Source organism: Rhinatrema bivittatum, chromosome 8, assembly GCF_901001135.1.
Source record: "Rhinatrema bivittatum chromosome 8, aRhiBiv1.1, whole genome shotgun sequence".
NCBI classification, from domain to species: Eukaryota; Metazoa; Chordata; class Amphibia; order Gymnophiona; family Rhinatrematidae; genus Rhinatrema; species Rhinatrema bivittatum.
In genome coordinates this window covers 132,704,546-132,724,638 of record NC_042622.1, presented here as the reverse complement: position 1 = coordinate 132,724,638, position 20,093 = coordinate 132,704,546, and the positions used below count along the sequence as shown (strand labels likewise).

Genomic DNA, 20,093 nt, shown 5'->3' with positions numbered 1-20,093 from the left:
CGTGGTATGCAGATCTGTGGAGGCTCCTGGTGGACTCTTCTTCTTGATTACCAGTCCACAGGGATCTGCTATGGCAGGGGCCTATTCTTCATGAAGATCTGACTCTATTTTCTCTTATGGTATAGCCCTTGAGAGGGCTTGGTTGCTGAAGCATGAATACTGCGCTGCAGTGATTTCCACCTTGCTTTGAGTGCAAAAGTTCTCCACTTCCTTAGCTTATGTTTGGATTTGGCGAGTATTTGAAGATTGGTGTGAGGAACGAGGGGTTCATCCTTGTTAGGTTAAGATCTTGCTCATTTTGGATTTTTTGGAAAATGGGTTGATTAAGGGTTTTGTCCTTAATTCCTTGAAGGTACAGGTGGTGGCTCTTGCCTGTTTCTGAGGTCAGGTGAATGGTGAATTCTTATTGGCCCATCTGGATATGGCCTGATTCTTAAAAGGGGTGAAGCATCTTCGTCCTCCCATGCGGTTGCCGGTGCCCTTATGGAGTCTTAATCTAGTTCTGGATTTTCTGGCAGGTCCCACTGCGTAGCCTCTCCTTGAGGTTACTTACTTTAAAGATGGTGTTTCTGGTGGCAATTTGCTGCGTGTAGAGTTTCCAAACTACAGGCCTTGTCTTCGTGGGAACCGTTTCTGCAATTTGACTCTGGGGGCGGTAAGGCTGCAAACTGTTCCATCTTTTTTTGCCGAAGATGGTCTCAGATTTTCATTTGAATCAATCAATTTCCCTGCCGACACTGGACAGGGAGAGAGATGTGAATGAGCATCACCTGTTATGAACCTTGGATGTCAAGCGGTATAGCATAAGGTATTTGGAGGTTTCTAAACCTCTCAGGAAGATGGACTGGCTGTTTATATTCTATGGTAGGAGTAAACAGGGTGAGCTGGCATCACAGGTTACAGTAGCCCACTGGATTAAGGAGGTTATCATGGCCACATATGTGGATGCTGAGCAGCCATTGCTTACTCAGGTTAGGGCTCATTCCACTAGGGCTCAGGCAGTGTCTTGGGTGGAGATTAGATTGTTGTTTCCCATCGAGATTTGTCGAGCTGCAACGTGGTCCTCCTTACACACCTTTTCCAGGCATTACCGCCTAGATGTGCAGGCCTAGGAGGATGCAAACTTCATGCATGCGGTGTGGATTGGACCGCGGGCAGTCTCTCACCCTGTTCGGGAATAGCATTGGTACATCCCACAGATGTGGATTAACCTGTCTGAATTCTAAGAAAGGAGAAAGTACTACTTACCTGATAATTTATTTTTCTTTAATGGCTGCTGGATGGTGGTGTTATTTTTCTCCTGTGTGGCTGCGTTTCCGGGGATTACTAGTAAGTGTCAGATCCAGTCCCTGATTAGTGATTTTACACTTCTTGTCTAAGTTCAGTGTTTTCCTGTTAACTGAGGGGCCGATGCAATATTTTGGTGCAGAAAGTGGGTACTGAACAGTCAGCGCCTGCTTTCTTAGCGCGCCCCCAGGCACCCCACCCCCCCCCCCCGGGGGTGCCATGCAATATTTAAATTAGGGGGTCACGTTAGCAAGGAGAGTCTGAGTGTGACGGCCCTCCGCCGGTTAGGAAAAATGATGCAGAGTTTATCGGCGTCGGTTTTTTTAAACCTCGCACAGCCAGGGGTTCAGGAAATGGACACTTCTCAATTGAGTGTCTGTTTCCTGCACCCGACTGCTGGCGCTTTTTTAAAAACTTTTTTTTTTTAAATTAAATTACTTTAGTTTTTCCTCCTACAACGATATTAAGTAGGAGGCAGTACAGAAAAGCAGGCAGGCGTTAATTTCTGATTGCTAAATGTGCGTCCTAGACGCACTTTTTTTTTTTTTTTGCATCGGGAGTGAATGCCTAATAGCCTCATTCACATGCATTCGCATGTGATGAGCGCTATTAGATTCACTCCGTGTTGGACATGCCTTGTAGAGGCGATAATCCCCTTATTGCATAAGGGTATTAATTAGTGCCTATACGACCTGCATCCAACATACAGCTCGATACAGTAAAGTTCAGTTGAAGATTTCTCGTCTGTAACGAGCTCGCTGCGCACAATTCGGACGCGTAAGGCAAACCAGCGATACAGTCTCCAGTTTTGCGCGTCCGTAGCGCTTCTTAAAACAGTCGCGTAACCCTTCCCGCACCCGGCATGTAAATGAACGAATTAGCTGTATAATGAAGGAATTAGCTATTCCCCTCCGATACCGTAACGGGCACTCAGGTTCTCTCATTAGTAACGCACTGTTTTGCCGCGGCCGTAACGTGTTAGTTTACCGCCTCCCCCTAGTAGGAATTAGGACTGTGAGTCTAGTAACATATCCATCGACACCGCTTAAGACACTCAAAAACAATAAAACACAATTTAAAAAAAAAGCGATACAGAGATGATCGAGAAAATGTAATGATGTGGGACACATAAAACCTGTCAGAAGAAAAAATAAAAATTTTTAAATACCTGTCGGAGGGCCGCGTGGGTCCAGGCGGCGGGAGCCGCGTGGGTCCAGGCGGCGGGAGCCGGGTGGTCGCGTGTTAAATCTAGGCCGCGGGCGGGTGGGCGCCTGTTCCGGGCGGCGGGGGGGGGGGGGGGGGGCAGGTGGACGCGCGTTAGTTTCAGACGGCTGCGTGGGTCCAGGCGGCCGGCGGCGGCGGGAGCCGGGTGGTCGCTTGTTAAATCTAGGCCGCGGGCGGGTGGGCGCCTGTTCCAGGCGGCAGCGGCAGCGGCGGCGGGGGGACACGTGTTAGTTCGAGACGGGCGGCGGGTGGTCGCGTGTTAAATCTAGGCCGGGTCCGCACAGGCGCGCATTCATTCACTGCCGGTGGGGGCTGCAGGAGAGGCAGCCCCCACCGGCAGTGAATGAATGCGCGCCTGTGCGACCCCTGCGATTCGGCGCTCAAGGCAGTCACATGCCGTGACGTCACGGCATGTGACTGACCCGCCTGTGCGGACCCGGCCTGTGAGGACCCGGCCTGTGCGGACCCGGCCTAGATTTAACACGCGACCACCCGCCGGCCGTCTCGAACTAACGCGTGTCCCGCCGCTGCCGCTGCCGCTTGGAACAGGCGCCCACCCGCCCGCGGCCTAGATTTAACACGCGACCACCCGGCTCCCGCTGCCGCAGCCGGCCGCCTGGACCCACGCGGCCGTCTGAAACTAACGCGTGTCCACCCGCCCCCCGCCGCCCGGAACAGGCGCCCACCCGCCCGCGGCCTAGATTTAACACGCGACCACCGGCCCCCCGGATCCCGCCGGCCGCCTGGACCCACGCGGCCCTCCGACAGGTATTTAAAAATTTTGATTTTTACACTTCCTGGTGCCTGTCATTTCAAATGTCATTTGAAATGACAGGTACCAGCGCACCCAGGTTACTGTATAGGTGCTGTATTAAGCGCCTATACAGTAAAATGGGTTACGCGGGCATAACCCTTCCCTACCGCTTTAAAGCCGCGGCATGCATTTGCATGCGATTAGAGGAGAGAATCGGGGAGTTAGTGAAGAGAACTGTGCGTGCGGGGAGGAAGGGTGCGCCTGACACTACCTCACTGTTTCTCGACCTCGACCTTACTGTATCGACCTGTGTGTGTTATACAGTGCGCTCGGTTGAACGCACTGTATAACCTCTCACCTCGACCTTACTGTATCGACCTGTGTGTGTTATACAGTGCGCTCGGTTGAACGCACTGTATTGCAACAGCTCCTGAGTGCTTGAATGGTTGTCTGTTAATAGTTATGTTTATGTATTGTTTAGTTGTCCACAGTTGGCTTTTGCAGAGAATACTGGCGGGCTAATGTCAATGCAGGGGTATATATACTGTGATGTCAGCTTTGCTCCCTCTCCATCTGCTGGTAGAGGTGCATAACCCACTGGTGTGGATTAACCTGTCTTCATTAAAGAAAAGGAAATTATCAGGTAAGTAGTAATTTCTCCTTACATCCCTCTCCTTGGCCCCCCCCCAACCAGTTGCTCCAAGGTCCTATTTACTGACTTGGATTGATACCCCTGAGGTTATCCTTTGATGCTTTCTTGTAGCAGCAAGAATCACCCAACCTGGATTGCCCTTTATCCAGTACCCAATTTCCATGCCAACCTTGACAAATAAGAAACCTTAGCCTCTGCCTATGGTTTGGCAATGCCACAGGACTCTGTCGTGATTATTGATGTAAAGACAGAACGAGAACTTAATTGCTGGCATTTCTTTCACGATACATTTTGGATGGTGATTATGTATGTGTATAAATACAACCCAGAGAATATTTTATATATAAATGAGCTTTTTACAACTCTTTAAGGGAAACTGATAGTTTTAGACAGAGGTGGCATATTCCTAGCAAGAGGGTGTCTGTCAGAGCTAGAGTAAGCATTGTGAAATCAATAATTCATTTCCTTCATGCATGTAAGTATGTCTTAACAATGATTTTCACTCTCCTAAAAAACTAGGATGATGGTGGCTGGACGCCAATGATTTGGGCCACTGAATACAAACACATCGATTTGGTGAAGTTGTTGCTCTCCAAGGGAGCAGAGATTAACATCAGAGATAATGTGAGTCTACTCCCTTTGTTATCTAGCTTACTTACTTGGGTTAACCTTTCAATAGAAATAATCAAATGGCAGAATCTGATTGGGCAGTGAACCAGAGCAGGTGCCTTACTTGGTCACTGAAAAAAGAACAGCACAGCACATATCCTGCAATATTTCCATCTGTCATTACAGGTTCTCTATGAAATATCTTGTGTTGTAAGACATTTTTTTAAACTTTTTATTTAGCATACCGAACAACACAGGACAGGTCAGACACCCATCAATACAAAATACATCTTTTAAGATACCACCTACAACATGTACACCTACAGCTTGACATGATTATAAAATGCCCAGTAGCGATCCCACACTTTGCCATACAATGCAACATTATCCTGCAACTTAAAGGTCAGTTTTTCTTTGTCAATGCTATATCATACACTTGACCCTTCCAATGTTCAAGGTTAGGCGCTGACTTCCATTTAGTATCTATGGAAAAACATGCAGCATGTATCAGGTGCAATGCCAACTTCTTCTTGTACTGGTCCATCAGCTGTCCATCCCACCAACCCAATAAACTCAAAGTCGGTGTGAACACCAGTATACTTTCCAGTACTTAATTAGTCAGTCTGTTCACCCTTAGCCAGTTTGACATGTTTTGACTTTAGAGGAAATCTGCAAAGTTAAGCTGTTTTTGTACAGCAAAGTTTGCTATGTGACATTTCAAATCACAAAGAGACATGTTCCCTGTACGTACCCGGATCAGTCCAGACTCCTGGGTTTTGCCTCCCCTCTAGCAGGTGGAGATAGAAGTTTACCAACAAAACTCCGCCTTATATAGGATGGTGCCACCTACAGTCTGGCAGTATTCTTCTGTTTCCAGCAGATGGTAGGGGTGCAACACCTACAGTCTGTGTTAGGGCCTAGGATAGGTTTTGTCTTTAGTGACAGTGAGGTTATCAAATTTGCAGATGATACAAAATTATTCAGAGTAGTTAAATCACAAGCAGACTGTGATACATTGCAGGAGGACCTTGCAAGACTTGAAGATTGGGCATCCAAATGGCAGATGAAATTTAATGTGGACAAGTGCAAGGTGTTGCATATAGGGAAAAATAACCGTTGCTGTAGTTACACGATGTTAGGTTCCATATTAGGAGCTAGCACCCAGGAAAAAGATCTAGGCATCATAGTGGATAATACTTTAAAATCGTCAGCTCAATGTGCTGCAGCAGTCAAAAAAGCAAATAGAATGTTAGGAATTATTAGGAAGGGAATGGTTAATAGAACGGAAAATGTCATAATGCCTCTATATCGCTCCATGGTGAGACCACACCTTGAATACTGTGTACAATTCTGGTCACCGCATCTCAAAAAAGATATAGTTGCGATGGAGAAGGTACAGAGAAGGGCAACCAAAATGATAAAGGGAATGGAACAGCTTCCCTATGAGGAAAGGCTGAAGAGATTAGGGCTGTTCAGCTTGGAGAAGAGACGGCTGAGGGGGGATATGATAGAGGTCTTTAAGATCCTGAGAGGTCTTAAACGAGTAGATGTGACTCGGTTATTTTCACTTTCGAATAACAGAAGGACTAGGGGGCATTCCATGAAGTTAGCAAGTAGCACATTTAAGACTAATCGGAGAAAATTCTTTTTCACTCAATGCACAATAAAGCTCTGGAATTTGTTGCCAGAGGATGTGGTTAGTACAGTTAGTGTAGCTGGGTTCAAAAAAGGTTTGGATAAGTTCTTGGAGGAGAAGTCCATTAATGGCTATTAATCAATTTTACTTAGGGAATAGCCACTGCTATTAATTGTATCAGTAGCATGGGATCTTCTTAGTGTTTGGGTAATTGCCAGGTTCTTGTGGCCTGGTTTTGGCCTCTGTTGGAAACAGGATGCTGGGCTTGATGGACCCTTGGTCTGACCCAGCATGGCAATTTCTTATGTTCTTATGTTCTTAGATAATTTTAAAAAAAAAAAAAAAAAAAAAGAAAGAAATAATAGCAGTGACTCCTGGAGAGGGACCGCAGTGACTGCCTGCACATGGGAGTCTCCCGCCTCCCAGGGGGTTGTGAGGTCCTGAGGGGACCATCCTCCCTGGTTGTCAGAGGCAACTGAGGTACTGGGTGGAAGACCCTCTTTTCTGGTTCATCCACTACTGGGGGTGATACCGGGGAGCCCGGCTCACTCCCCGGCAAGTATTTGTTAAAAAACAAAAAACGGACTGTCATTTTTTTCATTGTGGCTTCACTCTCCCTTCCTTTCCAATCGGGGGGGGGGGGGGGGGGGGCCGTGTTTAGCTGCGTTTCGTGGGAGTGAAATTAGATTTTTTACTTTTAATTTTGTTCTCATTATGCCGTGTGAGCATGCTTGTCACGGGATGGGCTTTGTACTAATTGCCTTTCAGGGGGAGAGGGAGCTTCCACGACCCCGCAGAGGGTCTTGGTGAGGGTGCAGTCAGTGACAGGAGCGTTCGGGGAGCTGCCCCTGTCGATTTTGGGCCTGTTCCCACAAAACGCGGGAATGGCCGCCATCTTGGATCCTCTCGGGTCTGCGGACGCCATTTTGGGCCCGTTGCTGTCAGCGTCCTCGGCAGCGCATCCAGTGCAGGAAGGGGAGAACTTCCCACCGAGTCTCTCCCCGCAGCGGAGGGTTCCTGAGGGGGACCGGCCCGCAGGTCCCGACAGCCATGGCGCTGGGGATGTCCCTGCAGGGGATGAGGATGATGTGTCCTTGGATTCATCATTTTGTTCTGACTTTGTCCTTCTAATGCATAAGGCCTTTAAGGCCCGGAAGGCGAGCAAAAAGAGACCCCTTAGTCTGGAATCCCAACCTGGGGCTCCGAAGCGGACCAAGACCATACAGAACCCAGGTCCTCCGCCAGGCCAGAGGCCCCTCAACTTGAGAGCCCTGCTGGCGGATCCGGATACCTCCATGGATTCAGAAGACCAGGATGACCGGGAGTTACCTTCCCAGCCCCCGATGGGGGGTGGAGGGGGAGATGGAGCATTTTCAGAGCGGTATCCGGGGGTCTCATGGGGCAGACGGAGACGACCCGAAGGTTGTCCGTTTATTTCGGAAAGATGAATTCGGTCTGCTCATTCCAGCTATTTTGGGGAGTTGAGCATCCCACTTCCCCAGGAAGAGTCTCGTTTGGGGGCTATGGATCCTGTGGTATTGGACCTACGGGGTCCTCCGTCGTCCTTCCCGTTTCATTTCTCGGCTACGGATTTACTCTTCAAGGAATGGGACACCCCGGACTTGGGCCTTAAAGTGGCTAAGGCTATGGATAAACTCTAACCGCTTCCTGAGGAGACTTTGGAGCTTTTAAGAGTGTCTAAGGTGGATGCAGCGGTGGCTGTGGTCACAAAGAAGACCATCATTCCAGTCACGGGGGGGACAGCCCTTAACGATTTGCAGGATCGCAAACTGAAGGTTCAACTTAAGAAGATTTTTGAGGTTTCCGCACTGGGAATCCATGCGGCGATGTGTAGCAATTTTTCGTTGAGAGCAGGCCTGCGTTGGGTGCAGCAGCTCCTGGCTAACGAATCGCTCTCTCAAGAGGAGTCTCTCCAAACAGGGTGTTTAGAGGTGGTGATAGCCTGTAGTGCTGATGCCTTCTATGATTTGCTTTGCACGTTGGCCAGAACCATGGTGTCGGCTGTGTCCGCAAGGCGTCTGCTGTGCCTACGCAACTAGGCGGTGGATGTGTCTTCTAAATCTCAGCTGGGTTCGTTGCCGTTTAAAGGAAAGTTGCTCTTTGGGAAAGAGCTGGAAGACCTGTTTCAGTCCTTGGGCGAGAATAAGATGCATCGCTTACCGGAGGATAGTCCGAAGTTGAGGGGTTCCTTTGCTTCCAGGTCTCGATTTCGAGGAGGCCGGAGGTCTAGGACTTCTCGGGGGTCGGTTTCTTCTTTTTGTCACAACGCCGTCAGACAGCAGACGTACTCTCAGTCCTTTCGGGGATGGCGTTTTGGTAGACTTGGCTCTGGCCAGAGCACTCCGGGCGGAAAGCCTTCCCAATGATGTGCGACCGGCCCATTCCTTGGTTCCCATGGTGGGAGGCAGATCGTCTCTGTTTCACGAGGAGTGGGTCAAAATCATGTCGGATCAGTGGGTGCTGTCAGTGATAAAACACGGTTATGGGTTAGATTTTGCATGCCAGCCCCGTCAGAACTTTCTTGTCTCTCCATGCGGTCATGCAACAAAGTGCCGGGCGGTAAAGAAAACCCTACAACGCCTTCTCGACCTCGGCGCTGTTGTTCCAGTTCCTCCGGCGGAGCTTCGAAGGGATCGTTATTCCATTTACTTCGTGGTGCCAAAAAAAGAAGGGATCTTTCGACCCAACCTCGACCTCAAGCTGGTCAACAGGTGTCTTCGAATCCCTCGCTTCCAAATGGAAACGTTAAGGTCCGTCATTGCGTCAATTTGCCAAGGGGAATTCCTTGCATCTCTGGATCTAACGGAAGCATATTTACACATAGGGATTCGGGCCGATCATGAGAAGTTTATGAGGTTCTCAGTTTTGGGGCAGCGTAAGACTTCTAAATCTTTATCTTATGTACGAATGTGGAAGATCTTTGAGCTGTGGTGTCTTGACAGGGGTATCCTACCTACTCATGTGGGGGTATCAGACATTTTGATTTTCCTTCAGGCTGGTTTGGCGAAGGGCTTGTCGTGTAGTTCTTTGAAGGTGCAGGTGGCCGCTCTCTGTTCTTTATGAGGTAATGTTCAAGGAGCGGTTTGGCGGCACAACCCGATGTCGCTCGTTTTCTGCGAGGGGCAAAGCATTTGTGTCCTCGGGTGTGGCAGCCGTGCCCATCTTGGAATCTAAATTAGTTCCTAAAGCCTTGTGTGCAGCACCTTTTGAACCTTTGCGTAGAGCGACCTTGAAGGACCTCACTTTGAAAGTGGTGTCCTGGTAGCGATTGCGTTGGAGTGACAGCTGTCGGAGATTCAGGCCTTGTCGTGTAGCGAGCCCTTTTTGAGAATTTCGGACTCTGGTGTTTCTCTGTGTATAGTGCCTTCTTTTCTTCCCAAGGTGGTGTCTTCCTTTCATCTAAATCAGTCGGTGGAGCTTCCATCCTTTTTGGACATGGATAGGGTGGATCCCTTGTCTAAGGATCTACAGAAACTGGATGTTCGTAGGGCTTTGATACACTACCTGGAGATTACAATTGGTTTTCGGGTTTCGGATCACCTCTTTGTGCTCTGGAGTGGGCCAAGGAGGGGCAACATGGCTTCTAAGACTATCATAGCTTGGTGGCTGAAGGAGGCCATAAATTCGGCTTATTTATTGAGCGGTTGGTCCTTGCCCGAGGGTCTTTGGGCTTATTCGACTCGTGCCCAAGCCGCCTCCTGGGCGGAATGTCAACAGATTTCACCTGAGGAAATTTGTAGAGCGGCTACTTGGAAGTCATTACATACTTTTGCCAGGTATTATTGACTGGATGTCCAGGATTCCGGGACATCTGTCTTTGGAGAAGGTGTGCTGAGAGCGGGCCTCTCTGGATCCCATCCCAAGTAAGTAACAGCTCTGGTACATCCCAGGAGTCTGGACTGATCCGGGTATGTACAGGGAAAAAAAAATTGGTTCTTACCTGATAATTTTCGTTCCTGTAGTACCACGGATCAGTCTAGAGTCCCGCCCATTTGACACTTGAAGGTAATGGAGAATCCGCACTGTTTTTCAATCTTTTTTTTCTTGTGTCGACAGATCATCCGAATAGCATGGGTTCTGTACCCATATGAGGGGTTCATGGGCCGGTTTAAGGTTGTTAGATTACTGTACATAGTTAGTTTGGGTTGTTTTGGATCCATTCTGCTTTGACATTAAGTAATACTGCCAGACTGTAGGTGGCACCATGCTATATAAGGCGGAGTTTTGTTGGTAAACTTCTGTCTCTATCTGCTAGAGGGGGGGCAAAACCCAAGAGTCTGGACTGATCCGTGGTATTACAGGAACGAAAATTATCAAGTAAGAACCAATTTTCTTTTACAGAACCTCCTATTTTTTATTGGAAAGCCTTTATACCTGTTGCAGTCCATAAGCACTTTGTTACTTTGTGTAACTGAAACTTGTCTCCCCTCCACTTTGTAATGGAATAATCCAGGGTAAAAGTACATCATTTCTATATAGAATCAGAACATCTGGAGTTTTCAGCCACTCTTGTGAGTTGGCTTAGCTAATTCTTCAAAGACAAAATGATCATCCACAAATATGAGTGACGTTATTGGATGGCGCCAACACAGAGTGGTCTTCCAGACAATTCTGAGCGTGCATGTGATTTCTTGCTTACTTTCCACCTCACACAGAGACCCCTTAGCCCTTTTTTGTTTATGGATACAACAGATCTCTGTTGCAGGTCTGCTGAGAGAGAAATTTTCTTGTGATTGAGCTTCCTCAGTGAGCTAAATTTTTTTTTTTTGGTTCCAGTAATTCTCTTTAAATAGACTTTGACGGCACTTTTAAAGTTTTCCTTTCTTTTTTGACATGGTTATTTGGCCCAGGGTTGGTTTTTGTTTTGTTTTGGGGTTTTTTTAGCCTTTGTTCAGTATGAAGAGCGGCTTATCAGATGGTAATAAATGTCTGTGTGTAATTTGATTTGTGTACCCTTCTTCGTCTCCCCTGTCTTCCCCCCCAAAATAAGACTGAGCTCAAACGAGCTTTAGGTGGAGTAGGGTTTGAGCAGATATGTGACCTTTCTAGTTTTCAAAGTTTAGGAGTGATTTCAGGGGTCAGGAGTGTGGGGCAAAGTGGACGGTTTCCTGTAGGCGAAAATTAAAGTACTTGGATCTCTGGAATTAATGGGCTGACCTGAATGAAACTTAACACTTGGACAGAGGGCATGAGGAAACTTTAGTGGCATGGAATAAAGGTTTCAGTTGGAGAGTGATTTTGTTGGGTAGCAACAGGAGAGGAGGCAAGGATGGCTTCTTTAGAAAACAAAAGTGTTGTGGGGGATGGTGTTTTGAACCAAAGCTGGTAATTAAAATGAAGTCCAGTGGCATTGCCCTCTCTGCAATTTTAAAATGGCCATTATGGACTAACATAAAATTTTGTAAGCACTGTCCAGGGCTAGAGCATGATATTCATGGTTGTGTCATATGTTTAAAGGTGTCACCCAGAGCCATCAGGCTTCAGAGGTTGAGATAAAAGGATATCTTCTCAGGCAAGTCAAGGACTGGTAAAGGTTCACTAGCACTGAAGCCTTTGGCGCTAAGGGATATAGGAGTTGCAACAACCACTTCTGTGCTGAGGAAGCTTCATTCATCCTTGTTGCTGATATTAAAGCACAGGTCTAAGAATAGGGAGCCTTACCACTTGTTATCCAAGAGAGATTATTTGGAGTTGAGCTTAGATTCAAAGAATCAACACTGAGCATTATAAAAACATAAGAAGTGCCATGCTTGGTCATACCAAAGGTCTATCGAGACCAGCATCCTGACTCCAACAATGGCCATTCGCAAAAAGTACAGTTTCTTGTTGCTCACTCACAAGAATAAGTGGTGGTTTTCCTGGAGTCACTTGGTTATGGACTTTTTCTTCAGGAATTTGTCCAAACTCTTTTTAAACCCAGCTCTGCTAGTTGCCTTGATCACATCCTCCAGCATCAAATTATACAGCTTAATTGTGTTTTGAGTAATACAATTCCTTTCTCCAATTTGTTGAAGATTTGCTACCTGTTTCAAGGAGTTTCTCTTAGTCCTAATATTCTTTGAAAAGGTAAATAACCATTCACTATTTACTTTTTCCTCCCTACTCATGATTTTATAAGCCTTTATCATATCCCCTCTCAGTCCTCAGTCTGTGTGTAGAATGTGTCACTTAATTACTAGTGTAAGTCTACATATAGTCAAGAAGCAGTGTGTGGCATGCTTTGTTTCTTAAAAAAAAAAAAAGAACATGTCTAGTCTTCTCTCTGTGTCTCCACACTAGTACTGAATGTACATTGTAACACTAAAAATCCCTAGCTACCACTAGCGATCTGAGCATTTCATATTCCATCATGCCACTGGCATCAAAGGGTAGATGCAGCAACAACAATCAATGTCAGAGGAGGAAGAAAGACTTTTCCTCCAAAGGGACCAATAGCTAGCACAAGCAGCACTACTGACAGTAGTGATATGACCAGGAGTTCCCTGACTAAGATTAGGAGAGATTTTTTTGGAAAGGGGAAACAAGCTATACAGGCCGATTCAGTAAGGACGCGGAAGAAAGAGTGTGGTGGTGCCAGGCGCACCCTCGTTTGCCGCACGCACAGTCCGGATCACATACCGATCAATACGGTATTTAAATGGCATGCAAATGCAAGCCACGTCCATGAAGCATCCATGAAGCGTCCATGAAGCACAATCCATTTTACTGTATAGAGTGCTATACAGCACCTATACAATATCCTGGGTGCGCTGGTACCTGTCATTTGAAATGACATTTGAAAATGACATTTGAAATGACAGGTACCAGGAAGTGGATACAGGAGAAGGGCTGGTGCAGTTTGTTTTGTTGTCCTGTGCAAATTATTGCTTCACTGCCTGACCCCCTCACCCCCCGGGACAAGACCTTTAGAGGAGCCAGGATCGGGCAAACTTTCCCCCAGCCCCCGCTCACCTGCCCTGGCCACGTCCACGGGTGCCGGTCTCCCGTGTGGGTGGGCGCGCTTACAGCTCCGGAGCAGCCCCAGTCCTCTCTTCCCTCCTCCCGAGCGGCTTCGGCAGCAGCCCGGGAAGGATCGGGCACTCCCTATGCAAGGCGCGGCTTCCAGCAGCCCTTGCCGGCGAAGGTGCATGAACGCCCGCCTGTACGTGCATGAGCGCACGCCGTGACCTCGGACGTCCAGCCGGGCGCTCAGTTCACAGCATGCGCTCATGCACCTTCGCTGCCATGAGCGCATGCCGTGACCTCGGATGTCCAGCTTGGGCGCTCAGGTCACGGCGTGCACTCATGCACCTTCGCCGGCGAGGGCTGCTGGAAGCCGCGCCTCGCATGGGGAGCACCCGATCCGCTCCGGGCTGCTGCTGAAGCCGCTCGGGAGGAGGGGAGAGAGGACTGAGGCTGCTCCGGAGCTGCCAGCCCGTCCGCACGGGAGACCGGCACCCATGGACGCGGCCAGGGCAGGTGAGCGGGGGCTGGGGGAAAGTTTGCCCAATCCTGGCTCCTCTAAAGGTCTTGTCCCGGGAGGTGAGGGGGTCAGGCAGTGAAGCAATCATTTGCATGCGCTCATGAACCTTTGCTGGCGGGGGCTGCTGGAAGCCTCGCATGGGGAGCGCCCGATCCGCTGAAGCCTCACAGGAAAGTTTGCCTGTGAAATTTCGTCTCTCTCTGCTGGGGCTTGCCTGACGCTCCACACCAACGCAGGGATAAGGGTAGGCAGTAAATTAGCAGGTTAAACACGTAGCAAAACTGCAGGTTAAAAAGGCGATAATCGGGGCGCACGTTACTGGATCGGAGGGAATAGCTAATCCGATCTTTTACATATCATATATACATGCCGCAAGCGGAAAGGGTTACCCGTTGATTTCAAGAAGCGGTAAGGATGGGTTAAAAGGGATAGTGAATCGCGGGTTGGACTTACGTGGCCAAATTGTGGGTACAAAGCAGGTTTAGAAGCAGGGTAACCGCGGCCGCGCTTTACTGTATCGGCCTGATAGGTAAGAAACTGGAATTGCAGATATCTGCGCCCATGTCCACTGTTCCTGTGGTGCAGGGGAAGACTGTGGTAGTCACTGGAGGGTGGCATGGGGGGCACTAAGAATGGAGCAGCCAAAATCAGCACAGCTCACCCCATTTTTCCTCCTGAGCAATGTCTGCAGGAGATCTTTACAGAAACTACTGTTTCACATGAATCATGCTAGAGATTTTCAAACTCGTAGGGTATTGAACATCTAATAGTTGAAGGGGGTTTGGGCAGTCACGGTTACTAGCCACAGGAGGCAACAAGAGATAGTGCCTGGGAAAGAGCAGGTAGTGGAGAGTGAGAGATGTTCTTGGCCTGTGAAAACCTCCTGGCCACCCTTCACCCCAGTAGGAGTACCCCATTTATTTATTTATTTATTTATTTATTTTGTATACCGACATTCGATCGAGATATCACATCGGTTTCCAGATAACAGGTTGAATAGGGCGAGAACTGCCCTATTTTACATTGTAACAAGATAACAATTAAATTAATTTAAACAATAAAATAAAATAACATAAGAAACATTGCAACAGTTGTATATATAAATGTGAGTATAGAGTTGTGGCATATAGCCTATTTACAAAATGTACAATATGTCTTGGGTACGGGTAGAGAGGGGACAAGGATATGGGAGGAAAGGGAGGGGGGAGGGAAAGGTGGGGGGGTGGTGAGGGGGAATGGGGTGTTATGCGTTAGTGCAGTGTGGTAGTCAAGTGGGTAGGCTTTCAAGAACATGTATTTTAGTATGGTGGGGTTCAGGAGGGAAGGCTTTTAAGAACAGCCATGTTTTGAGCTGTTTTTTAAAGACTTGTGGTGAGGGTTCGTTTCTGAGATGTGTGGGGAGGGAGTTCCACAGTGTAGGGCCAGCTATTGTAATGGCTCGTTTGCATGTTGCATTGAGGTGGGCATTTTTGAGGTTTGGTATGGAGAGGAGACCTGAGTTGGTGGATCTAAGAGATCTTTGTGTGATGTATGGCCAAGGATCCAGAAAGGAAAGGGGATCCCTCAAGACATCAGAGATGTGGAAGCACTTTACAGTGTTTATTATTATTTGATTTGATTGATTGCTATTCAATACATTATTGGCAAAACAGTTTACAAAATATATATTCATTTATTTGAACAAACACAGAAAATTATATATTAAAATTAAAAAGCAAATACAATTAACACTTTTAGGGCAAAATTTTAAAAAGATTCAAACAGAAAAATCTTTGATGTTTACAACTCCTAAGCTTGAGAGCCAAAACCAAATTTTTAAATACTTATGAAATTTTAAGTGATTTGCAGAGGGCATTCGTTGTTGGAAGGCCATCAGTAGAGGAAAGGAACTAGGCCATCTTTCAAATAGTGGTATGCAGCATCATTTGCAAAAATAACACCTGATGGTGCTGATTTCAGGGAAGTCTACCTATAATACTGTAGTCCATGCATAAGGTGTGTCCCTCAGAAGGTTTTGTGTATTTGTCTTTTTAGCTTAAAAACATAAGAAATTGCTATGCTGGGTCAGACCAAGGGTCCATCAAGCACAGCATCCTGTTTCCAACAGAGGCCAAACCAGGCCACAAGAACCTGGGAATTACCCAAACACTAAGAAGATCCCATGCTACTGATGCAATTAATAGCAGTGGCTATTCCCTAAGTAAAATTGATTAATAGCCATTAATGGACTTCTCCTCCAAGAACTTATCCAAATCTTTTTTGAACCCAGCTACACTAACTGCACTAACCACATTCTCTGGCAACAAATTCCAGAGCTTTATTGTGCGTTGAGTGAAAGAATTTTCTCCGATTAGTCTTAAATGTGCTACTTGCTAACTTCATGGAATGCCCCCTAGTCTTTCTATTATTCGAAAGTGTAAATAACTGAGTCACATCTACTCGTTCAAGACCTTTCATGATCTTAAAGACTTCTATCATATCCCCCCTCAGCCGTCTCTTCTCCAAGCTGAACAGCCCTAACCTCTTCAGCCTTTCCTCATAGGGGAGCTGTTCCATCCCCTTTATCATTTTGGTTGCACCTATATCTTTTTTTGAGATGCGGCGACCAGAATTGTACACAGTATTCAAGTTGCAGTCTCACCATGGAGCGATATAGAGGCATTATGATTTTCCGTTCTATTAACCATTCCCTTCCTAATAATTCCTAACATTCTGTTTGCTTTTTTGACTGCTGCAGCACACTGAGCCGACGATTTTAAAGTATTATCCACTATGATGCCTAGATCTTTTTCCTGGGTGGAAGCTCCTAATATGGAACTTAACATCGTGTAACTACAGCAAGGGTTATTTTTCCCTATATGCAACACCTTGCACTTGTCCACATTAAATTTCATCTGCCATTTGGATGCCCAATCTTCCAGTCTTGCAAGGTCCTCCTGTAATGTATCACAATCCGCTTGTGATTTAACTACTCTGAATAATTTTGTATCATCCACAAATTTGATAATCTCACTCATCGTATTCTTTTCCAGATCATTTATATATATATTGAAAAGCACTGGTCCAAGTACAGATCCCTGAGGCACTCCACTGTTTACCCTTTTCCACTGAGAAAATTGACCATTTAATCCTACTCTCTGTTTCCTGTCTTTTAACCAGTTTGTAATCCACGAAAGGACATCGCCTCCTTTCCCATGACTTTTTAGTTTTCGTAGAAACCTCTCATGAGGGACTTTGTCAAACGCCTTCTGAAAAGAGAGGGGCAGGGCGGGTGGTTGTAAGGCTGGTCTCGAATAGGAGTTGTAGGAACATGGTCACCTGCGGGGGATCTCTCCAGAGGAGAAGATGGCAGTGGAGCTTAGTATTTTTCACAGTTACTACAGAGCTAAACTAAAGGCAAATCATGTGTTCTTTTTCCTCATGTTCAGCACAGCCTCATTCTCATATAGACCCTGCAGCTTCTGAGATTCATAAACATGTACTTGATTTGGTAAACTAAGCAGGCTTGAGTCAAGGGAATGAACGTACTGATGCAATAACGTAGTCTGATTATTTTTAGGCACTTTCTTTGCCATATGGACACCTCAGGAACACCTAGTTGTCATATTCCTATGTGTGATTGCCATGAGAGGAATTAACAAACTTGTGCCTCGTTTTAGCTTATACTCCTCTGCAAGACCTCTTCCTTTTCCAGCTGGCTCTCAAGAGAAAGCCATAATGCCTGGCTTTAGTACGTTTCCCATATTTCTCCCACATTGATTCCCATATGTCCCCAAGTACTGGCATGACCTCCTGTGTTTGAGAACATGATTCAGCTTCCTATAAACTCTTCATATTTTGGCCAGCTTCTAGATGTTACTGTATGGGCAGTACATTGGCTTCTTTCTTCCCCCTTGGGTCACAGTGGACAGAACTAGCCACAGGGCCAGCAGGACATCCTGTAGTCTGATTTTGCAGTATAAAATAAATTGCTTTTAGCTTAAACTATGAGCTTGAGGTAGCTGGGAGTTTTAGAGGCCGTTTTCCCTGCACAGCAATGAAATAAAAAAACAAAAAACAAAAACAGAAATAAATATATCCTGAAAGGCAGTGCAGACGTCCACATGCCATCCAAAAGTCTCATTCTTACAAAATGATTTTAATCACTGAAGGGACTTGTAAGATAGAGTTATGAAGGATGATTCCATAAGTTTGAAGCCTGAAGTACTGCCAAGGCTCGAAAAGAGAGAGATTGCTTTCCATTTTAATTAGCATCCTCCCTCAACTTGATATAAAGGACTTAGTTTTCCTATAGTGGCTACAGATCAGTACCGTCTGTTTCTGAATCACTATCTCCTGCTCTATAGGAACCTTCAGCCTATTGCTTTCTGTAGAATATGTTGGAAACCAGGTTGTTTTTAAAAACAAATTTTGATGGTTAGTTTGTGTCTGGAAGGAGAGAGCTTTTATTATTTAGAAAGGATAGGAGAGTCTTTATGCACAGTTATCTAAGTGTCCATAATCCCACTGGTACTGTGAGTAATATTCATGAAAATCCATTTTATCACTTGCTGTTCAGGGAATGTGTGTGAGTTTCCGTATGGGCAATGGATAACATGATACCTAATGGAAGAATGAGGCATGTAACACACTAGTGCCCTTGCAATAAGCTTGTCCTAGTGTACTAAGCAGGAGTTTGCTCCCTATTCTCAGTTTGCCTGGATTTGTCTAAAGGTGTCCTAGGCCATTCCAGTAGTTCTGTGGAGTGCCCTTGAAAACCCCCCTTAACTTTTGCTGGGCCAGGTATCTGGCCTGGAACTTGTGTCCTTAATGCACGTAATAAATATATATATTTTTTTTACTAAGGACAGTGTTATTGGAATAGAAAATATTTTTTCATCTAGCACCTTTCTGCTGGGGTTGAAGGGGGCAGTGTTCAGAAGGATTTTCACATTAAATGGTGTTTACTGTGGAAACTTGCTTTCTGAAAATTGTCCATCTCCCCAGTGTGAGGGAAAGCACACACACTGTCCACAGCATATGTATTTTTTCCTGCAGGAAAAAGAGGTGGCATGGCCAGGGCCACCCTGGCAAAGTACATGCAGAGAGTTCATTTGTAATTTTCTGTGCATAATTTCCACAAGAGAGTTTGCACCTGCAAACTCTACTGATATCTATGTACCTGCAGTCCCCACCTGGTGAGAAATTTTCAAAGGGAAACTCTGCAGCAGTTGCTGCCTTGATTAATTTTTAGGTACCAACGTTCCACAAGGGGAACATTTTTTCATATACTTTTAATTACTTGCAAATTTTTTATGCCATATTTTTACCATATTTGGGTCTGGTTAACTAAGATATGTAAAAAGGGGCATCAGGAAATAATTCCTTCAATGAGCAGGATCTAAAAGGTTAATGACCTGCTAGAAGATTTACAGCCCACTATTTTTTGCATCTCTGAAACCTGGCTGACTGACAAAGATAATGTACTCATAAACCAAATTTTTCACCCTAACTATGAGGTATTTCACTTTCCTAGACCTAAATGGAAAGGTGGGGGGGTTACTAATAATTTGTAAAAAAAAAAAAAAAAAAAAAGAACTTAAGGTAGTACCTTGCAAAATAGTGATTAACCCACCCTATGAAGTGGCAATTCTAAAATTTCATCAACTAAACATTGGACTGGTCTACTATCCTCCAGGTTTACTTCAAAAAGAGTTCTCACCACTGATTGAATTATTCGCTAAAGTGTTTCCATCACCAGAATCTACACTAATTGTAGGAGACTTTAACCTCCAGGTAGACAAAGCACCAAGAGCCTTAGCTTGTGAAATGTTTTTAGAAGCAATGAAGCCTTGGGATGGTCACAATTTGTCTCAAAAGCCATTCATAAAACAGGCCACACTCTAGACCTAATAGTTGCTAATACAAGTAATTTCCTAATCAATATCTCACACACGATATTGCCCTGGTCTGATCACCAACTAATAAAAGCGGAAATAGCCATCACCAACCAAATCCATAATAGTATAGATAAAAAAACTTACCTTTACCTTCAGGAAAAAGATAGAGATGGAAGTACTTGCTGAAGCAATAGAAAATAAGATCCATGAACCAAATCAAACCAATTCCACTTTGTCATTTGATTCCTGGGATAAGATAGTCAATGACATAGCTGAAATCGTTAGTCCTGTCCAGATGAAAATTAAAGAAAGGAAAAACTCCAAACATAAGAAGCCCTGGTATGATGATGAATTAAGAAGCACTAACAGAACCTTCGAAAATTAGAGAAACAATGGCAGACATGCCCATCTGCTGAATCCCTAGGAAAATATAAATCTTTCCTTACAAAATATTGTGCACTAACCAATAAAGCAAAAAATATTACTATGCAAAACAGATTCATGATATATTTAATTCTAAACTGCTCTTTGAGATTGTTAAAACATTTAATTAAAGACCCAACATCTTA

The 20,093-nt window shown here is 45.7% G+C and overlaps 1 protein-coding gene across 7 annotated transcripts in view; it reads left to right on the top strand.

The window, feature by feature from the left end:
* Nucleotides 1-20,093, top strand: part of EHMT1 (euchromatic histone lysine methyltransferase 1) — a 441,279-nt gene that overhangs the window by 294,535 nt on the left and 126,651 nt on the right. For all 7 annotated transcript variants that reach the window (XM_029611524.1, XM_029611528.1, XM_029611523.1 and 4 more), the window contains one exon: nucleotides 4,437-4,541. In XM_029611524.1, coding sequence (XP_029467384.1) covers nucleotides 4,437-4,541 — 105 coding nt within the window. The remainder of the gene's footprint in view (nucleotides 1-4,436; nucleotides 4,542-20,093) is intronic.